At 36.4% G+C, this 23,625-nt stretch overlaps 1 protein-coding gene across 3 annotated transcripts in view; it reads right to left on the reverse strand.

Annotated features, from left to right (window-relative positions):
* The window catches only part of ARSJ (arylsulfatase family member J), a 77,012-nt gene extending 55,765 nt beyond the window's left edge, over positions 1-21,247 (reverse strand). For 2 of the 3 annotated variants that reach the window (XM_005555757.5, XM_005555756.5), the window contains exons 1-2: positions 21,061-21,247; positions 20,035-20,690 (exon numbers count right to left, since the gene is read on the reverse strand). In XM_005555757.5, coding sequence (XP_005555814.3) covers positions 20,035-20,432 — 398 coding nt within the window. In that variant the 5' untranslated portion in view covers positions 20,433-20,690; positions 21,061-21,247. The remainder of the gene's footprint in view (positions 1-20,034; positions 20,691-21,060) is intronic. The other variant, XM_074040354.1, reaches the window with a different exon arrangement.
* Between the last annotated feature and the right edge of the window lie 2,378 nt (positions 21,248-23,625).

Raw genomic sequence — 23,625 nt, forward strand, 5'->3', positions numbered from 1 at the left:
GACAACTATGATAACCAAAGGCCTTTGAACCCCTAACTTTGATAAAGATCAGGTTCCTACATCATAGATTGGTTATTTTTCCTACATCATAGATTGGTTATTTCTCTGCAATTATTCTCTATGGATATTAACCTGCATATTTTGACTTTAGCTGATACATATATACAAATAGATATATAACAGAGCTTAAGGCATGGAAGGTTGGGAGAAGGATGTATCATTGATGTACCTCTTTGAAGAGAAATAAAATTTCAATATTTCAATATTTCAATATAAAATTTCAAATAGGCTGAGAAGAGAGTGATTGTGGTATAAATTTACCTCTCCTATTTCTTTAATCTTCTACTTTCCACTAATTTCCCTACATTTTATCCTCAGCCTTTACCTTCAAGCATATGTCTCTCTCTATCTTGAAAATATCCTCTCTTTGAACCTGCCAGTTTTTAAATTGCCACAACATTTCTCTCTCCTTTGTTGCAAGGTTAAACCCCGCACACAGGCTACACCCACTCTTGCCATTTCTACTCTACCAATCCTTCTAATAAGCTCTCCAGAATCAAACCATTTGTGTTTTAGGAGCGGGATGGGGGTGGTAAGATAGAAATGATGACTTTCTTCTTAAAATAGCAATTTAAAAGCATGATAAAATTTAAATAATAACTAGAGCTGTCTGAAGAGAACATTTCTTTTCAGGCAAATGTGAAATTAAGTAATCTGTTTCATGTTGCGGTAGACATTTTTCTGAATGGCTCACACAGAACATAAACCTCAAAAGCCAACAGCATACTGGGGGGGGATAATTTCTGTTTGCCCTCAGTTCAGTGTTCTGTCCCGTTAACAGCTCTGCCTCTAAATATGCATGACATTTCCTTTCAAAAATTTTCTGTTTAATGTTTCAAATGCACACACTAGAGCTGACTTAGTAAACCAATTCCCTAATAATGAGTCATCTGGCCAAACATGAGTCAGAGTAATAAAGCTCTGGAGACACTTCACTGTTTGAACTTTAGGGACATATATAAACCTGTGAACAATTTCACAGCCTCAAGAAAGAATTTTTAACTGTTATGAGAGACTGGGTAAGAGAGAACCAGCACTTCCCTGTTTTCATGTCTTATCTTTTCTGAATTTGTAACATTGATTAGGATAACCTCTGTTCTATCATTTTTTATTTACAGAGATTGCAATGATCATGTGTAGCACTAAAATACAAGTTTCATAGACAGTCAGTATGTTTTACTTTATGTATATTAAACATGTTTTTTTCTTGAACATTTGGCAACTATAATCAACATGAGATTAACTGTTTCATAAGAATGTGTTTACATAGTTGCATATTATCAAATGGAATTTGGTTTCTGAAAAATGGAATGAAAGTATGGAACCAAATGGCACAGCTAGAAGTTAGAATATTACCCACCTCGTATTTTAGTTAATTTTACTGTGATCTATCGGCCACCCAAATAGATTTTTTTTTTTTTTTTTTTTCCTGAAAGTCTTCTAGTTTCTCTTGTCTTCAAGCCTATGTTCATTGGGGCATTAAGTAATGTACCTTCTAATTGCTTCTCTCTTGAATTATTGTTCTCTTTCCATTCTTAGTGTTATCATTATGTTTTTTTTAAGTATTTTGTTTCTCATCCAGACAGCTTCCTACTGGTTTCCCTGTTTTAGAGTTAGAGAAATAATAATGAGATATTGATAAAATAACAATTAGGCAATGATAAAATGATAAGAAAATGAGGCATTGACAATGAGTTGTAGTGGGTGTTTTACAAAATACACATTGATGGAGAATAAATTCTATGTGTGGTTCCCTACACCTGTTCTGGTATGCCTAACTACAACTTAGTTATTGAACAATAGTTTCCTTATATGCTTTTCTCACTACGGGTCTATTGAATTTGATGACAAGTGAAAATTTTGAGAGTTCAAGATCATCTGGAAAAGCTTCTCTACTTTACAAACATTGCTGTTTTATAATTATTTTCTGTGTACCTCCAGTATCGTGGTTTGGATGTTAAAGTATTTCATGCTCACCTCCATGGTAGTGTTATAATGCCGCAGGATTATTAGTGAACTGCCTCAACTTTAGTAGCTATAATTGATTCTGGTGTATTCATCAGAATGACAGCCACAGTTTGTAGAAAAGAAAGAATCAAATAATTTTCTTATAAAAGATGTGTTTAATAGATCTGTAGCTTTTTATTGTTGCTGCTGCTGAGTCATTATTTTTACATTTTATAACTTGATGTTGGTACTTCTTGAGAATGATTGCCTTATTAACATATTGCTTATTTGTAACATTACGTCAGTAACTTATTTTCTTGATATGTTAAGAAAATTCCCTCAGAGTAGATTGAATAGACCAGTGTATTTCAAACGATGACCCAGGAGCCCTGGAGATTGGCAGAAGTGTCCCGAGCCTGCCTTAGAACGAAGGGGTTGAGGCTGGAACCTGCACTAGCAGCTCTACTTTCTTTTGTTTTATATGCTGGGCTTCTTTTCCATCAAGAAATTCATTTGACTGAATAGTGCCACAGTGAAAAATGTCTGAAAAATTATAGAATAAGTTGCAAGTCCAACAAGGAAATACACCAATTTACCTATGGCAAACACAGGTAATGTGAAATGGGCAGCTCCTCTAGGTGAAAAATAAGGAACGGGAGAGACAGACTACAGTGCAGATCCTGAGCAGACACCATGGAGATGTGACATGCACACTCTGATCACACCTGGAGGAGACATCCAGCAGGTGGGAAGTGAAATAGCACTTACCCGATAACACAACCTGGCTTGCCTAAAGTTTTACACTTTAAGATTTAAAATAAAGGGACTTAGAGGAGGGATTTGAACTTGTAAAAGATTACTAGACTCTGCATTCTTTAAAAAATAAACAAGCACAAATGTTCTTTTGCAGGATATGTTCTGTAGTGCTTGTTCTTAAAATCTAAGAAAGGGGATGTTTGGGCTAACATGTTACATCAGATGGAGGTTGGACGTTTTGATTTCAATACTATGTGTGGTAACTAAGGTGAATGCATTAAAACAAACATTCCTCTCAATGAAATCTTTCTCAGTGTCTGCACAGCTGTTAACTCTTTGGCCCAGAAAACTGCAGCAAAAGCCAGCAGTAATACAACTTATTCAGGCTGGCCCATAAACTGTTTAGTGAGTACTTTGCTTTTGGAGAACAAAAAGAAGAGATCACCAATGTGGAAAAGTTGTAATAAATGACTATGTTCTATAAATTAAAGTAAATGACCTATTTTTAGCCAGTTTAAAATAAGAAGCAAAATAGGTGGACTTTAAATTTTAACAAAAATCTTGCCAGATGTAAATCCTTAAAAATTATAATTCTAAAAATGTAAGTGCAGGACCACCAACTGCTGCTCAGACTCTTTTGTCTTGACATTAATCCAAGAGAAAGGGAAAAACATGTATGTGTGGCTGTGTTTCTCTCTCTCTCTCTCTTTCTCTCTCTGTGTGTGTGTGTGTGTAAACACTTGATATTTGATGCAACCAATAGTCTGGAGTAGGAACATTTTCATTTTGATGAAAATAGAGAGGGAAGTTGAGTTCATACATTGGCTCTTTGTGTTGATTTCTTTTTATCACCAACCATCTGACCATATGGATGCACTAATAATGTGCAGAGTTTTGGCTACAAGTCCAAAGTAATGAAGTAAGGGAGAATGGTGAATTCACCCAGTTCATTCTACTCTGGGACAGAGGTAAGGCCAGACAAGCATGCTTGCCCTAATGCAGCACCCTCCCCCCACATTCACCTGTGCTGCTTTTTCTTTCTTTTGAAATGTTAGTAAGTGGCTGAGCCAGAACTCAGATGCAGACCGTCTGATACCACTTACTATGATAAATGAAAAAAAAAAAAAATCTATAACTGCAATCCTTCAAAATATAAAACCTAAGGGAGTCAGAAAGAGAAGGGAGAAACAAAGACTATTACTTATTGTTAGGCTTTGAAATGTGAAATGTAATTCTCAAAGAGATTCCTGTAACTTGTGATACATGCCTGCTTGAGCAAACACCTTTTTTCTTTTCTTTTGCTAATAGTTGAATGAATAAACTTGAATTTGTCCTTGACTCCTCCTTTTCTTCCTGTTGCATTTGTAGTTCATCAAAAAATCTTGTCTGCTCTGTCTGCAGAATATACTCAGGATCCATCACTTTCTATCACCTTTCCCTCCATCCCACTATCTGTCACACAGGTTTATGCTATGGTCTCTTTAACAGATCCACCTGCTCTCCATCCAACCTGCATGATCTATCCTCAACACAGCCACTAAAGCAGTTCTGTTGAAAACGAAGTTAGATCAGGTTCCCCTTCTGCTCCAAGCCTCCCAATGGCTCCCACTTTAGTCAAGTGAAAGTCAGTGCCCCTGCCTGGGCCTACATTACACTATAGGATCAGGGTTCTTTAACTGCTTTGAACTCATTTCCCCTTACTCTCTCCTGGTCTGTCTCTGAACTAGCTTAGTGGGGCTGTCCTGTAATGGTAGTTGAACATACCAAGGGGGTTCCTGTTGTAACACTTATGCATTCACTCTACTTTCTGCCTGGAAAATCTACATACAATGACCCCTTCCTCGCCTCCCTTCTTATCAAGGCCTTCTGTGACCTTTGTAATATTCTCCTCTCAATTTCTGTGACTCCCAATCCTCTTTCCTGCCTTATCTTCTTTCTTAGAGCCTGTCACCCTCTAGCATACTATATAGTTTTCTTATTTGTGTCTTCTTGCACTAGAATATGAACAACATGAAAACAGGGATTTTTATAGGTTTGTCAACTTATATGGTTCCCAGTGTATTAGTCCATCCTCATGTTGCTATAAAGGACTGTCTAAGACTGGGTAATTTATAAAGGAAAGAGGTTTAATTGACTCACAGTTCCACCTGGCTGGGGAGGCCTCAGGAAACTTACAATCATGGGGAAAGGGGAAGCAAACATGTCCTTCTTCACATGATGGCAGGAAGGAGAAGTGCCAAGCAAAAGGGGGAAAAGTCCTTTATAAAACCGTCAGATCTTGTGAGAACTCACTCACTATCATGAGAACAGCAGGATGGGGTTAACACCACCGTGATTCAATTACCTCCTGCGGGGTCCCTCCCAGGACATTTAGGGATTATGAGAACTACAATTCAAGATGAGATTTGGGTAGGAACAAAGCCAAACCATAATCACTGAGTGTCTAGAACAGCACCTGGCAAAGAGTAGGTTCTCAGTGTTGAATGAATGGATGAATGAATGATGGATGAATTTCAGGGAAATAAAAACGACACCACTTAAATCAAAGGCCATTACTTAATGAACCATTAGCTGGTAATGGAGTGTCACAAGGGTTACAAATTAGTCGATGAGTAGTTTTCTTCCTTTCAGAATTTCTAAAGGTATACATTTAACCTTGGGAGTTTCCTTTATGTAATTAAGAAATAATCATGCTCAGCTACATCATAGGTTTGAGGTGAGGATTAAACGACATAATCCAGTGTATTAACATAGATCTTGAAACACTATTTTAAATTACTTATGTTTTTTGTTTTATTATTTTGACATCTGGAATCATTCAGAGACACAGTGGAAAAGAAAACGGATCTAAAAAGCTCTATTCTTGGAAACGAACCACTGAATTATTTTAATTGTAGCAAATTTCAGACTATTGATCCAATTGACCCAATTTTCTTTTAGAGATAATGACAGTGAATTCCCTAGCTAAGATAGCTATAACGCTTTAGAAAATTATGATATACGGTATATGCACATACTCTGAAACTGATGAAAACCAGATAAAATTCATAGCTTCCTGATTTAAACAACACACTGAAATAAGCATTTGTTTTCTTGAAGTTCACACTGTGGTAGGAAAGGAGCACATAAAAAAGAACTATACTCCAAAAGGTTTACATCTCCTAGTACCTTTACTTCCATGATTCAGTTTTCAGAAACTCATTATTCAGTTATCAGTTGCTTTTTGATCTTGAACCAATTACTAAGCCTAAAATAAGAATATATCACTTATTTTATGGGAGAACAGACACACATTAATAGGGATGTTTCTTCCAAGAGTCAACTCTATGAGACTTTAAACAAGCTTTCAATTGCAGACTTTAGGAGGAAAAACACAAGTTAATTGACTTGATTCTAAGACAGTACTTAAATTAAGTAGTCATATGCATATAGCAAGTGTTAAATAAATGGTGGGGAGAAAAAAAAAAGAGACAAAGGTGGCAATAAATCACCATGGAGCATTAAAAATCAAAACTCTACCACAGTGTTATTCAGTACGGTTCCCAGACCAGCAACTTCACCTTCACCAGGGAGCTTATTGGAAATGCAGAACCAATACCCCCACCCTAGCCCTTCTGAAATATTAGGGTAGGACCAGAGGCATACACATACAGTTTTAACAAGTTCTTGGAGTAATTCTTATACATTGCTCTATTATATACATCTTACAGTCCTAAATATCTAATTGTTAATATTTGAGAGGTTGTTAGGATCAACAATATATGTGGAAAATATTATAAAAACTTTTCACAGTCAAATTTAAACAAAATATTGTATAGGAACTAGGCATTACTTCAAAACACAGTAACAAAAATAGAACTGGAATTATATTATGTCTTGTGGCATCTACAGTTATCAAATATTTAAGTTCTTCATTTCATCTCTCAATAAGAGAAAGCATAGTTTGATTAATAGGTTAAGTATTCTTAGAAATTCTGAAAGGTAATATTGACATCATTAATTTATACATGAAACAAATAAAAAACAAGAACTTCTTGCAACTTCCCAAAACAGTATGGGAAATAATTTTGAATTAGAGTTTCTGGTTTTTAGAATAACTGTATCTACTTAGCCTGCTGTTGCTTTACTTTAATAATGAAAGATATTTATTGTTTTCTGCTCTAAAGAAAGCTGTGCAGGGATAACAAACCCATCCTGTCAGCCATCTGAATAATGTCATGGAAAAATCATAGTGTTGGAGTTGGAATCCTAGCTTCATTACTTACATGGGACCTTGGTCAAGATACCTTACTTCTCTGAGCTTGATTTCTTCAAGTGTGAAATGTGGATAATAATAATTACTCTAGAGTTATGAGACTTGGAGAATATATAAAAGAGATACAGATATAGATATACACATATATAGAGAGATAAATATATTTTTTAGAGATAGATGTACTAAGAATATATATTAGAGGGTAATGTACATAAGGTATATTTCTTAGCACATACATGCCAAATAAATGTTAAATTGCTATTAACAAGATTTTATGCTCAACTAAATCTTTTAGTTAGGAAAAATGTACGACTAAACTACAGAGTTACAAAGATAGCCAAACTAGGAACAAAGTAAAAAATTGATTTCAAATGTTTGAGTTTATTTGATTATTATTGGAGATTATTTTCAAAATAATCTTCAAAATAATTTTCAAAATTATTTAAAAAATATCTAAACCAAATTAAATTTTAATTTGAGTCCAAATCACTCCGTTCACATACATTCGTTATGACCTTATCCTGTGCAAGAACCTGGTGTGTTCAAAGGATATAACAGTCTTTAACCTCATAATGTTCAACTCCAAAGGTAATTTTTAAAAATCTGATAAAACAATGTAAAAATTCTTTGGTTTCAGATTGAAGATTAGGGATAATGTTTTAAATAAATTTCTAATACATTATAAATTTATTTTAAAATTTTCAATTATAGTATAGATTATAGTAGAGATGAATTAATATTATAATACAGGTATGCTATCAAATTTACAGTATATATTAATATATTATAGGTTAATAATTGAAATGGAGTTAGTATATATATAATTCATGAATTTTTGCTAGGTACAAGTGCAGAAAAATTGAATCAAGTAAATTGTGCACTTTGTTTTAGTTTATTTTTAGATAGAAGGAACTTAAACTAATTTATGTGATGGTAGAAGTGCTTTACTAGAGATAGAAAATGACAAAGAAAGAATGTAAAATTGTAAAAACTAAGTCCTTCAGGAGGAAAAAAGTGGCTTGGGGAGGCATGGGTCTTTGACTGATGCATGTACCTTAATGCCTACTTGAAGAGGAAGGCTGCACATATGCTGTCAATGCTGGTAAGTTGGTAAACTTGGTGTTGGTAATGAAAGGGCTAATTTATTATTGCTTCTAATTCTCAATGGAATTTTGAAGTAAGGCAATGAGCTGATGAAAGGATATTAGCAGTTTGAGGAGATGAGAAATTTGGAAATAGTAGTTCTGAAGAATGGGACATATAAAATAAGAAGGTAAAAAAACTGCTGGCATATTTTAGTGCCTATTTTAGATTTGTGGTTATGAATTTAATTTAATCAAGGGTTGGTTGCCAGCCAAATTTTTGCTGCTGTGTCCAACTGCTGGCTGGACCTTCTTGGGCACTGAATGTTGCCAAACCATGCCTATCAAGCCCATCTAGGCTTTGTGCATGGAACAATTCAGCACTCTGACAGGGTCCAGTCAGTTGCCACATCCTCTTTCTCATCTATGGCTGGTCCTTACCCTCTCTACTAAGCTTGAGAATAACCAAGTTTTAAGAAAAGCATATCATGGTATCTCCTCAGGAAGGGGACAATGACCTAGTGATTATTTTCTGGCATGTCTCCCTAAGAGGCCCAGTTGGTTGGTAGATTTGCTGTTGGTGATAGGATAGAGAAATTTTATTATTGATTATATTCAGTCAGTGGAGAGAGAATTCATTGTTATAAAATGAAGGTTTTGGGAAAAATAATATTCAACATCTCTTTGAACTCTAAAAATTCTATCACTCTTTGTTGGCTGCCACATCTTATTACACCCAAGAAAAAGTGTGTAAAGCTTACATAAGGTAAACCTAAAAGGTTTGTAAGTATGCTGTCATTTCTGATATGGATTCTACATATGCCCATTTGGAACAAAATTTATTAGAGTAGTTGAGACTTTGAAAATACTTTTCCCTTTCTATTCAAAATAAGTTCCCTGAAAGTTCAGTTAAATCTAAAACTTAGAATGTATCGAGCATTTATTATATGCCAGGTAATGCTCTCTATATTTTCTCCCTTATGGTCTTATTTAATAAGATAAATATACCAGAATGAATGGTCTGTTAAGTTCCTACTACTCTCATTTGATGAGGAGATCTACAGGCTTTAAGTAACCTAAGGTTTCACTTGAAGTGTGGAGCTGGGGTTAGACATAGGTATCCAATCCTATGCCTCCTGCTTCTCAGATAACTTCCACTTAAAATAACTGCTCTCTCTGAATATGATATAACTTAAAATTATGCTTGAACAATTACTAAAGTTTGCTACCAATCTGAATATCTATGTTCATCCAACTCTATCAAATATGGCATCATATCTCAATTGATGAGCAATGGTAATATGATGTTAACAATTTTTAAATGAAAACGTTCCCTTAGATTTTAAGCTATTGTACTAACAGATGAAAAATATGAAAGCTCCTAAAATTCAGAATGAATATAAAATGTTATTCTGACATATTCAATGTCAGTCATAAAACACTTAACATAGTTTTTGAATATTTTCTCATTCAGAGCTTTTCACTTGGTTTAATTATTGCATAAATGTTTATTGAGAGTCTGCTTATCAGCAAACATTGATTAACTATTTATGGGTTAACTTAAAGTTTCCCAGCCTGGAGGTAACCAAGATTATCAAGTTATATGGGTTTCTATGTGGCAGGCTCTGTTCTAAATGCTTTAGGTACACAATTCTACTTAATCCTCATAATAAACCCCATGAGGTACTATAATGATCATCCCCATTTTCCCATGAAAAAACTGAAGGATAGCTAGTTGAAGTTATATGGATGATGTCACATAAGTTCTTTGCTTTTAATCACTGTGATATATGTATATATACACACACGTATACATATATATACACACACATATATATATATATGTGAGAGAGATTTGTATATACATATAATATTTATGTGTTTTTTTAATTAGACTATGTGAAGTTTATAATTTAGTGTATTCTTGTACACTTAGGGATTAAGAGGAAAGAGGTAACTAAGTATAAAAACTGAAACAGAGGAATGCAGAAAAGACTATAGGAACAGAGCAGAATGCACTTGACTCTGCCTGAGGTGGGGTGAGAAAATGATCAGAAAAGCATTGGTGAGGAGATGAGGGTGGTAGAGGGTCTAGAAAGATGCAATGATGTTTTCCCAGAGGTGAATGAAGAACGTTCTACCAAAGGAAGCCCTGCTTAGAAGGAAACAGGGTGGTATGAGGATGCAGCCCTCGTGGGAAAGTACAAGTACTCTGGCACTGATAATCCAAAGAAGGTATAAATGGAAAATTGTTGGGAGATTGCAGCAGAACCTTAGCAGAGGCCAGATTTTGAAGGCCCTTATATGGAATGCTTAGAAATTATGCTTTAGTCTCCAAGTAGTGGAAACTTCTAAAAATTTTAAGCGGGGAAGTGTCATGATTTCGACTATTGTAGGAATTTTACTTAGGTCTTATTGTAGAGGTGGATTCAGATGCTGTAAGCAATATAATAATTTAGGAGGTTATTGAAACAGTGATCATAAAGCACAGATGTTTCAATCCCTATGAAAACTAAAACAATATATTAATTCAAAACCATTGTGTACCTTCTGACTAGTAGTCCCAGGGTGAACTGGAGTTCAAAGCTGGACAAGATATATTAATAATATTCAATAACATGTTTTGACATTTTTCATTGAAGGAATTTGAAGTAATTAATTACTGGCCTTTCCATTACCCTATTTTCAATGCCTCATTTAGTGTTATACTTTTGACATCACTGTTTAAATATACATTTGCTCTCACTTGTCACAGGCTTAGCAGGGTTCCAGTAGATTCTGCCAAGCATGACAACCAACAACTAAAACAGTTTGCAAGTGCAGAGACCTTAAAAAATACACCCCAGTCACCTTTTTTGAACATCTGAGAACCAACAATATCATGCAGAATACCATGCCAGATAAAACATATTAAAATTAAAACATATGGGGTTTAATTTTAACCCTTTTTTAAATCAACAGATTAAAGTTGGATGAGAGCTATGACTATACTTACAGAAAGCTTTAAAAAAGAATAAAAGCCACTTCTTGTAAGGTTTGTATATGATTACAATTATGGAGACATAACTCTAAATTTAAAAGAATGCTTACTTTAAAATTACATAATATGTAAAATTCTCTAAGTACCTTCACATATGTTATGTCAGTTGATGAGTGGAATAACTTTTAAGATTGGTAAGTAAATAATATCATTGCTATGATTCTATAGATGAAAACAATGCATCTCAGAAATATCAAAAAATGTATTCAAGGTCAAAGTCAGTAATTTGTTGAATCAGCACTGTACCATAACTCAGATTTCCTTAATATAAATTATATGCTACTTCTTCTTGATCATATTGACTGCCAGGGGTAAATAAATAATCATTTATTCATCTATTCATTCATTCATTCATTCATTCATTCATTCATTCATTCATTCTTCACACATTTACTTAGTGCCTATTAGTACAAAACACTGTATTGGGTGCTGTGAGATTTATGGAGATTATAAATCAGCTTTGTTGCTTAGGGGACCAGCAAGGGAAATAAGAGGTTCAGTAATAGCTGTGAAGGAGTGGAAAATCATGCCTAATGAGACAGTTACAGAAAGGAATACGAAAGCTCATCATTGAAATAAATGATTTCTGGCTAAGGAATCATGGAAAGCTGTATAAGCAAAGTGGTATTTTAGGTGAGTCCTAATGAGTGGTTGGGATTTGGGCAAAGAGAGATAGGGTGTAAATTCCAAGGAGTGAAAACAGAATGAGCCGAAGAAGAGAGGAAATCGAGATGTTCTTGAGAAACTGTGAATCATCCATTTCTCTGGTGTAGAGTTTGAAGGTAGAAGGAGAAAGATAAGGCTAAAAATATTGTTTAATAACTGGACTGAGGTGTTCATAATTTTCATAGGAGGCAGAATGGGGTGATGAAAAATAATAAAGTCACACAAGTTAAGGTTCAAATAGCTCTGCTGCTTAAGAAACTGTGTGACCATGATCAATTTATGTAATTTCTCTAAAATGTTCATATGCCATCCATAAAATGTGGACATTTGTAAAATATTTGAGAAATATTTTTCAAATAAAAAATTTTTACCTTCAGTGTGCATGTGAAGATCAAATAACAGGATGTCTGAAAAACAAATGGCACAAGAAGGCCTTCAGTATAAAATTATTTATTTTCCTATTCTTTGGAGTCAGTGGGGGAACAGGGAGCGTGTTTGCTGAGGATGGTGATGTCATGAGAGTCAGTTTTAGTAAATCAAATGTGTTGGGTAAATTAGAGGAGACAGGGGCTGGGCAAGGTGGCTCATTCCTGTAGTTCCAGCACTTTGGGAGGGCAAGGTGGGTGGATCACTTAAGCCCAGGAGTTAGAGACCAGCTTGGGCAACATGGTGAAACCCTGTCTCTACAAAAAATGCAAAAATTAGCCAGGCATGATGGTGCACACCTGTAGTCCTCCAGGTACTTGGGAGGCTGAAGCAGGAGGATGACTTGAGCCTGGGAGGGTGAGGCTGCAGTGAGCCATGATTATGACACTGCACTCCAGCCTAGGTGACACAGCAGGACCCTATCTCAAAAAACACTAAAAATAAATAAATAAATAAATAAATAAATAAATAAATAAATAAAATAGAAGAGAGATTAAAAGATGAGAAGCAGAAAGTCTTTCATTATTATTATTATTTTTTTTACAGTAAGGCATGGAAAAAATGCCTCAATGAGGTAACACTACTGGGAATATATCTAGAATTATAAAAGAACACTGAAACAAACTCTAATTATATCAAGGTAAAGTACTTACAGGAAAAGAAGAAATCAAAATTAATTTTAGAATATTGCCATAGGAAAAAACTGAATGAAACCAAACTTTGAAATAAAAAGACTTTTATACTGAGCTCATATTCAAAATAGGGGCTCTAGGTCTTTTGGTCCTCTTATCTTTGATTTCTAAGACAGGTCATTTGCATGACACAAGATATTGTCAGCCTTCTGCAACTGGATAATGTCCACCTTTAAGTACAGCTATTTAGGAAACTCAACAGAATTACCGAACAGGGATTCACTTCAATGGCTTTTTAAAAAGACTCTTGAAAATTATGGACTTTGAGCTTAAGAGTGTGCCAATAGTTTACTTGACCACAATTCTAGTATCCGAAAACCCATATGGTCAAATAGGAATTGGCAGCTCTTTGTCAAATGGTTTGACTATTGAGCCATTCTTTTTAAAATGGATGTGTGAGGTGTCAAAGCCACCCTCTCCATTTGTTATATTCATTTTACAGAGTCAAAGTAAGGCTTGAAGGAAACTCTTGTTTTTCCTGAACTTCTAACAGTAAACATGTAAATTTTTCTAAATGTTTAAGTATCAACTAAATATTTATGAAAGTAATGACTGAACTCATATAACCAATATAATTGATATTTATTGAGTATTGTCTGGGTGTAACATGCTGCTTAAAACTACGCCTTGAATAAAAGAAGTGGATGGAAGAGGAAGCATGCGTGACTGTGATGTTTACAATAAGCTGATGGGAAATGAGTGTGTGTGTACACACATGCCTATGAAATGAAATAATCAAACTCTATTCCCCTAAGCTTACTTGACTCTTTCTCCTATCAGAGTGGCTGAAAGAATTCAGTTACTTTTTCAGGGTTTCCTACACTAGGACAATTCTAACTTGAAAATTTAATATCTAAAAGCAATATTTTGTAAACTAGAAGACACGTTCCCCCCCCCTTGACAGGCCACTGCCATCCACAGAGGAGGCCTATCTGGACCCTATCTTCCTAGACCAAACTAGGCCACCAGAGCTCCCAACTGAGTGGCTGCCTATACAGTGTGGCTATAGCTGGCAAGGCCCAGCTGAGTCAATCTCCAGAAAGAGGCTATAATTAAAACCAGAAACTTACCACTTTCTAAGAGATTATCTGGAAAAAAAAAATCCCACCATGCTTTTCATCCCCGTTTATTTAAGTCTTTACCAAAACTCCAAACTTTCCAATATATTTGCTTTCATTCAGATTCTAATATCTATATGTATATGTCCTTCCTGTACTCTCACTCAATCCTTTCCCCATCCCAACTCCCTAACACTTTCCAATATCCCCACTGTTACTTAGCAAAATCCTCCTTAAAACTTCTGTTTTCTAAGAGATGGGGTCTTGCTCTGTTACCCAGGCTAGAGTGCAGTGGCCCAATCATAGCTCTTTGCAGCCTCAAATTCCTGTGCCCAAGGGATCCTCCCACCTCAGCCTCCCTAGTAGCTGGGACTACAGGTGCATGCCACCACACATAGCTAATTATTTTTAATTTTTAGAGACAGGGTCTCACTATGTTGTGCAGTCTGGTCTCAAAGCAAAATCCTCTTTAACTTCATCTCTTCCCTGGACAGCTCCTGTACCTTTTTGCTGTAATTAATTGCTGGCTGTCCCTGCCATATTTTCAAGTTGGGGCTGGGTTTTTACTCACATCCCAATATTCACAGAACCTGGAGCAGGTATGCATGCCATCTTAGTTTCTCACTGGCACTCATTCATAGATGATCCCAGCACTGGCTCGCTGTCCTCTTTGCTACTATTTCTCTTTTTGTTCTCAGTGATTTCTCAATGGATATCCATGGGAGTGATTATTCAACACTCTGTACTTCAAATACTTTGCCTTCCTTACTTCCAAAGATGTTTTCCCCCATCCAACCTTAGCACTCATTACCTTGTAATTTTCAAAACCTGTACTACATAACTAAATTTTGATCCCATGCATATACTTTCTCAATCACTATTATCTATGTTTTCAACTTTGTAAGTTTACTGTAGTGTTCTCATTTCAACGACATACAGACAGTTAATTTATTGACCCCAGCACTTTTTAAGAGAACATAAGCCCCTATAGTATTCCCCCTTTCTTTGCAAAGAGTCCACGATCCACCATGCTATTTATTTGGCAAATCTCAAAAACTAGTTAATTCCACCTCTTCAACTGTACTTCTGCACACAAGCACCAAGAAGGGTGGGAGAAAAACAAACAAAAAATGCCTGATGTCTGTTAAAATTTATGACCACAAATCTCAAGTGGGCTCTCATTACAGCCCAGTATTTTTACTGCATTTCTTTACCCAATTCACTTTCTCACTCTCCTAGCAGATATTTTGTATCTCTCTCTGTCACTCGTTAAACCTTCAGATCTTCATTCTCAGCTAATTACCTCATTTATTATTTTACTTAGAAAGTAGGATAATTCAGAAGAGAACTACTTCAGAGTCCCAAAACCAAATCTTCCAAGCTATTTGCATCTGTACATCTATACTCTCTCTTCTTTCCTAGGAAAATTAATGAACTGGTAAAAAATAGCCAAGGCAATTTTGAAGAACAGGCAGGAGGATTTACATTCAAGATATTAAAATTTATTAGAAAGCTATAGTAGTTAAGAGAACATACCATTGACACAACAAATAGCTAAACAGTGAAAACAATGAGAATTGGAATGGAAAAGTGCAGAAACAGACCAAACGTGCATTCATCTGACTTATGAAAAAGTGATGCTGCAGTGTAATGGAGACGGTATGGTCTTTTTAATAAACAGTGTAGGTCAAATGGGTATAAACATGGAAAAACTAATCTTGAACTCTCATTTACACCATACTAAAAACTAATTTCAGATGAATCATAATCTAAATATAAAAACAAAACAATAAAACTCTTAGGGATAAAAGACCATGGTCATGATCTTGGGGTAGAGAGAATATCTTCAATAGGACATAAAAAGAAAAAGATTATAACATGGATTACAAGAAAATTAAAACCTCCTGTTAATTAAAAAAAAGAAAAAGAAAAACAACTAAAGAAACCAAACACACCACAACCACTAAAAAAATACACTAAAAAACCAAAACACTGTTGAGGAGAATGAAGAAGCAAGCCACAGCATGGGCAAAGAGACTTGCAATACAAATCTCTAACAAAGGAATAGAATATATAAATAACTACCACAAATTAATAAGGCAGAAACAATCATCTAAAGAGAAAATAGGCAAAATATTTGAATAAATACTTCTTTAAAGGGGATATAAAATTGATTCATAAAAATGTGAAAAGATGCTCAACTTTATTAATTGTCAGGAAAATGCAAATTTAAACCATAATGATGTAGCAGTGAATAATGACCAGAGTGGCTAAAATGAAAAAAGATAATAATAAATGTTGACAAAGATATGAAGCAAGTAGAACTTTCTATACAATTACTGGTGAGAGTATAAACTGGTAGAATCACTTTGGGAAACTTGAGCAGTATCTACCAAAACTGAATATACACATCCCTTTAACCCAGGATTTCCACTTCTTGATAGATATCTAAAAGAAATGCATACCTATGTTCACAAAGAAACATATACAAGTATTTTTATGGTAGCACTGTTTATAATAACCCAACTATGGAAACAACCCAAATGTCTATTAACAGTAGAATGGGTAAATAAATTGTAATATGCTTATGCAAAGGAATACTATTCAATGATAGCGAATAAATTATATATACAGGAAACAACATTGAAAAATTTTACAAACATAATGCTAAAAGAAACCAGACATAGAAGAGTATCCTCTCTGTAACTCAATTTGTATAAAGTTCAAAACCAGGCAAAATTAATTTAAGGTGTGAGAAATTGGGAAAGTGATTATCCATGGTGAGGGGTACCAGTTGGGTAGGGGGTTGTTTTAAGCACAGCGAATTTATCAAATATCCTATTAGAAATAAACATTATTTGAGTCACCTTTGCATTTGTTAACAGTGATCATCATGGTATTTCAAGTGGGATAAATGAGTAACAAAATAGTAAAAACACAAAATTACTATCAAAGATATGAATTCAATTCAGATTGTCAACCTTTCCTTCTCTAAGGTCTGCATAAAACAAGTCTAGGTTTTGCAAAACTTATAATTCTCTTTATGAAGCCTTCACTATATTCTCTTTTAAGAAAAGAAAGATATTTTTAATCCATATCTTTATTTGCAAAACTGTAAAAACAAAAGTGAGTAAATTACTTTGAAATAAATCAAACACAGGCAGTCACTTTCCCAATCAACCTTTTATCTCATCAGGACAACTGTGAACACCTAGAATGCTGTTTCTCAAAGCCCAGTGCATAGAATCCCTACATTACTACCCCTCTTGGAATCTGTTGCTACATCAATATAAAATGGGCATAACAATAGCAACTATCTAAAGTTGTTAGAAGGATTAAATGAGACAATGCACATAAAATTCATTAACACAGTGACTGCTCAGCAGATGGTAACATTTAATACTAACAATCTTAATTTATTTTTGATAATGTCATCATCATAATAACCTGACATGCTCACTAAATCACTATTGATTTCTAGACCCAACCCTGGACCTAACCAAAGCTGAAGGGCCCAGAAATCTGCATTTTAACTAGCATTTGGACTGATTCTTTTTGCACACTACAGCTTGAGAACTACTATCCAGAGATTAGGGCTTACTTCTTGTTTCTTCTTCATAGCTCCATTGCAGGGGTCTGTACACATGAATGCTTATTGACAGGCTGGCTGATATTCAATATTGCCAGACTCATATGATGTAAATTATTAAGGGAATCTGCAATTTGTTATAGATTTGTGTAGTAAAAGAAAATAGATTTTTAATTTTTGACTCCAGAAAAATATAAAGGGAGGGCTGTTTTGTTAACAGTATCAAAAGTAACTTCAGCTTCAATTATGTAAACTCTGTCATGTGAAGATATTTGAATCATGTCACACTTCTCATAACCCATTTTATTTCCCTTAAAATAGTTTAGTTCGTTTCAGTTGTTTTATTGCTTCCTTTTTTTTTTGGAAGATTCACAAGGCATAGAATGTGTTCACAGAGAGAACAAATGACCATATTCTCTGGGACCTGCATTATTAACTCATTTATGCCTAGTGTTCCATTATTGGAATTCTAAGCATGTGGGATTTATTTATATACTACTGCTCAAGATCATTACCAGAGTCTGATTGCAAAAATTCAAAAAATTGCAACCTCAGGCATAAATGGGTTAATGAGTCCAGAACTGGGCTTCCATAACCGCTTTATTTCTTACATCTGTGCTCATTTAAAGGAAGGTTCCAGTAATTTGTCTAAAAGGAGAAATTGCAAGTGAAAAGGTATACAAATGTTTAATTCAAATAGAAATTTAAATCAAATCACAGTAGCTATTTGTACTTTTTGCCTATAAAAGTTATACAACCTGTTGCACTGAATGAAAATTTTTAATGAGAAAAGAAATCTCATCAGATGTTTGATTGCATTGAAATTACAGAGAAGTTAATCTTTCACCAAAGAGAAAAAATTAGGAAATATTTTCAGCTTAGTTCCTGTTTCGTTTTATTAAGTAAACATAATGGTTAAAAGATAAAACCTACATATTGTTTCAATGCACGATAATGTTTAAGAACAAATTTTCTTGTTTGGTGAAAAGTCTTGAACATACGCTTTACTGTGAAAAATAAATTCATATAGTTCAGTTACATATTTTCAACCACTGTTGGCTATCTGTGTAAATCTAAATTCTATAAGTTACTTGAAGAGGTCCAGTGAAGCTTTGTGAGACATTTATTTCATGAGCCAAATATAAGCGTGTTTGGGGTTAAACATGAAGAACTTGACCTCTAGGCCACCAGATGGACTTATTATTTTCCAGCCAATGATCTATTCCTTTATAAATATCAAATACCCTTGATTTTCTGATGCCACAATTAACCTTTAAAATGACTCTGAAGTACAGTGAGACTTTTCTCATTCTCAGGAGAGGGAAGGATAATAATTTTTTTCTTTTCTGGCAATGATGTTAAGTTCTGACAGTTTGCTAAGCAGTGGAAATCATGCTGTAAGCAAAAGTCTCTGAAAGACAGAGATTCTTACAAAATAGTCTTTATTTTTCCAATGGATACTGGCTACTTTTATAGGATCCAATTCCAAGAACAACTTCACATAAGCAAGGGTTCCCTGTCCTGCAACTGAAATCACAAGACATAGATTGAAATGGCTAAGGCTTTTCTTCTACCTCTGTCCAGCTTAACCCCTGCCCTTCCTAGTTTATCTTTGTTCCACAGGCTGAATTTGTACATCCAAATCAATTACAGTAGCCTATGTTCTGATAGGATAGAGTAAAAATATGAAAATGCGTGAACATTTTAAGTAGAAGATTTAGCTAGTTAGCAAAACAGCAACAATATGAAAAGCACTTTACTTAAGCATACAAATAGTCTGATTTCTGTTGGTTACTCAGAAAATTCCAGACCTGTGAAGAGCAGCAGAAAACTGCAGATGAAGTTTGACTCCTCTTGAGCACTTACCATTGTATTTCCTTGCCTTTTGGAATTGCTTTGGTAATTAAATATGGCCTTCATTACAGGGTCTCATAAGAGAAAATGGCCCATCAAAGACCAAAGCAGAGTCGTACATAAACTGGTCATATTTTACATTATATCTGTTTCATTGGCTCATTTTCTCTGATAATTTAATTCTAGATTTAAAAATGCACCAAGAGTAAAATAAAATTTTGATCTTTCTTATCAGTGATGGTGAGTGTGAATTCTAGTATGACATCTGAAACAAAATCTGAGCATGCTCAAAAGTAGAATAGATTTGAAATAGGAGACCATTTCTGGAAATCTCTGGTTGGTGGGTATTTATACATTCTCATCTCATTTAAAAACTTACAATTGACTCTGTAAACAGGAAAACTAGACTACACTCGTGACTAGAAAATTAAGATCATTAACATTGTATCCATTTTAACACGGTACCCCAATAACATATATCATTCATTCATTCTTCATTCATTCAGTTGTTCCCCATATTTTCTGTTACTCCCTTAAGTTTGGAGCTGGATCTTAATTAAATGCTTAAGATTTCTCCAAAGAATAAATATAAGAAGTAGGAACACTTACTTTCCAGTAATAAACTGACTCCTGGATGGTGTGCAAATAGGCTGGACATAGTAGTTCTCCAGTTTAACTCCTTCGGCAGCGAGCTTGTCAAGAGTGGGCGTTTTAATCTCAGATCCGTGGTAACCCACATCTCTAAATCCCTGATCATCCGCTAGGATGAAAATGAGATGGGGCTGGGAGGTGGAAGTTGTGCTGGGCTCTAGTCTGTCTCCAGCTTGAGCTAGTAAGGCCCCTTCTTCCTCCTCTTCTAGACCCTGGCCCCAGGACAGGTAACCGTAAGTGAGGAGGCAGAGGATCCAGAATCCTGCCAGCGCCCCCATTGCTAGCATCTTTCCAGGACAGACCCAGGCCTGTGGAGAAGGCGGAGGCGGATGCCCCGCACAGCCCCTGGGAGCCATTCACTCGGGTCCCAGGTGAGACTCCACGCGGAGAACCACGCGCCCCGCGCCGCTGCGGGCGCACACATGCACCCAACAGACGGTGGAGACTCTCCACCTGGCAAGAAATCCTCCTCTCCTCTCAGCTGTCACCATGTCCGACAACTTTAATCTTCCATAAGTGATGGCTTAATGGATGGGACTCTGGAAGAACAAGGAGGGCTCGCTCTTCTCCAGCATATTTCACTTTCTCCTCCTCCTCCCCACTGCCTAGAGCAGCTTCCACATAAGAAAAAAAAAAAAAAAAAAAAAGTTAATATCTCCCCCCAAAAGTTCTCTGGAGAAAAAAAACAAGCAAGGAATTGAGAATCACACTGGACAGGAACTTTTCGTGGCCAGAGCGCCCTCGACGTTGGGGAGCAAAGCTGACTGTCCTGGCAGTGCTGGTACGGAGGGCAGTGGGAACGGCTGTCTGTCCTGCGGTCCCCACACCTGGAAAGAACTGCGAAGTGGACGCGTCGCGTCGGGCTCTCATCGGACAGATAAACTGCCGTAGTGGACGGCCTCCTGATCACCTTCTCTACTTTCCCAGGGCTCTCTGTTTTCCCCAGTCCTTTCCTAGGCGTTTGCCAATCTCCCCAACACTCACCAGGCGGCGAAGTGAGGAAAAAGCCGTTTCCTGATCTCCCTCCACCTCTGCAGAAACTCCCGGCAGCAATTCCTTTTCCCGGCTGCTGGGGAGCCTGAAGGCCAAACCCGGGTCCCTAGCCCCGTGGCCGGCCAGCGCGGAGCCCGTTTGGCCTTTGCGGAGCTGGCGCACCCGGCGCAGGCGCTACAAGCTGCGTGCGTTTTCTCAGCTAACTTATTTAGCTTTGGCACTCCGAGTTCTTTTGCCTCCTCCCTCTTTTCTCTCCAGTGAATCACAGAACGGTACTTTCTTCCTTAGCTCCCCCGGGAAGAGGGGGAGGGGGAAAGGACGGTTTAGAGGCTCGATATTTCCTTTTTCTTTTCCGGGAGGTGGATGGCCAAGGCAGAGGAGGCTTTGCCAGAAGGAGAGCTGCGTGCTGCTCGAGCCTGACGGGATTCCGGGGTATCCGGCTGAGCTACCGCGTCCCAAGAATGTTGCCTCCTGCCCATCACCCCGCGAGAGGGAAAGGACGGCGGCGGCGCGAATGGGGAATGGTGAAGGCGCTTCTTTTCGTGGGTCTGTTGGTGAAGAGCCCTGTCTCCCATCCCTAAAGTTGCGCTTGCAAACTTTTTCTGGCTTCTGGAGGGAGTCAGAGAGAAGGAGCAGGAGTAAAAACAAAATGCGTAGGACACTCTTTCCTCTCTTCAACTTCCTTTTCAGGTTTTCCTTTATTAGTTCCCCCACCCCCATCATTTTCTTACTCCTTTTGTCCCTAACTCCTTTTTTTTTTTTTTTTTCCACTAATGATGACAAATTTTAAGTTTTATTTCCTCTCCCAATAGTTGGCTTTTACAGCCTGATTCTTCGTTACCTTTTCTCTATGTGAAGATACTGGAATTGCCCGCTCCCTCTTACCTCTACCCTAACTTACCCACAGGGTGTCTCCAGCCAAGAGCATGGAGAGGAAGAGTTATGCGTTTCTCCTTCAAGAACCGCGAAGCCAGTCTGCTTTCCTGCATTAAAGAAGCCAGTGTTTCCCATCCAGTAATTCAGGGAGCTTCATAATTTCTTTCTTTCTTTTTTACTCTGTGGAGTAAAACCATTGTAAAAACTTGTCTTGGTTGTGAAAATACTCTTGATTTTACTAGAGTCATAGTTTTAAAGCCCTGCTCAAAGGCAGGAGAGGGATGTATAGTACAGTCTCTCTTTATAGAAGAGGCAATGGATGCCAAGAGCCACTGAGACATTTTTTCTAGCACCAAATTTATTCAAGTTACTTACTGAACACCTACTGTGGGCTGGCACATTGCCATGTCAGATTCTCTCAATTGACTGAAACATAAATCTAGGTTTCATTTAGTCATTTATTTTTAATTCTCTCCTGTTCCTGCTGAGTTCCCAGGCAAAACTTTGTGAAATAGGAACTTTGAAAGGCGCGATGGTGCTCCCTGAAGTTAAGTTTGCTAGCTGCTGTAGGCCTTCTAGTCTCTGCTCTTCCCTGTAGCCTTTCTGGCTAATCTGGGGAGAGACAGTGAGTCTTAGAAGACATGTTCAGAAAGGTGAGTTTAGCAGTTCTGTAAATTAAGTCACTAAATATGTACTGAGAGTACTGAGTGTCAGGGGATTGAAAGGCATTGAGAGGTAGGGCTCTAGGCCTAATGGGGCTAGCCAGGTGCTTGAATGGGAAAGATGCAAACACTCTGATCAATCTAGCCTTTTATTTGGGGAGATAGTGACTTCTTGTGACATAGCACAAGAAGTATCCATGTTCTGTATGAGAAGGAGGCACACTTTCAGTTGAGGTTCCAAGCCATAATAATAATAAAAAATCAAAATGTTTGGAATACTTACCATGTACTAACCATAGTACTCTATATACTGATACATACACACATATACAGTTGTATCTATTAGGGATTAGTTTCAGAACCCTGAGGGATACCAAAATTCATGGATGTTCAAGTCGCTTATGTAAAATGGTACAGTATGTGTATATAACCTACATACTAATATATCTTCTATGCTTTAAAACATCTCTAGATTACTTATGATACCTAATACAATGTAAATGCTATGCAAATAGTTGTTAGAGTATATTATTTTTATTGTTGTATTGTTATTTTTTATTGTTTTCTTCTTTTCTCAAATGTTTCCAGTCTATAGTTGGTTGAGTCCCATAATGTAGAACCTGGGAATATGGAGGGCTGACTGGGTATGTTTGTTTATATAGTGCTGTATACAGTTTATTTCTTTTCCTTCTATATCAACCTTATGAGGCATTCTTCCATTCAACAAGTATTTGGGGAGCTGGGCCAATGCTAGAGGATGGGAAGGTAATGATGAAATAAATCAGTCTCTGCTCTGTTGAAATATACACCAGAGTGGAGAAGAAATACATTCATCAATGAATCACTCTACAACTCCAATAGTTAGTTACTATATTACTTACTATACAAATGTTCTGAAAAAAAGGAACATTTTCAAAGAAATTTTAAAACACAAAAAACAATATAGACTGGGTACAACTACTGGGTGGGGTGGTTCAGGGGAGTCATCTTTAAACTGAGGACGTGTTATTTTGTTTGT

Source organism: Macaca fascicularis, chromosome 5 (genome assembly GCF_037993035.2).
Source record: "Macaca fascicularis isolate 582-1 chromosome 5, T2T-MFA8v1.1".
Lineage (NCBI taxonomy): Eukaryota > Metazoa > Chordata > Mammalia > Primates > Cercopithecidae > Macaca > Macaca fascicularis.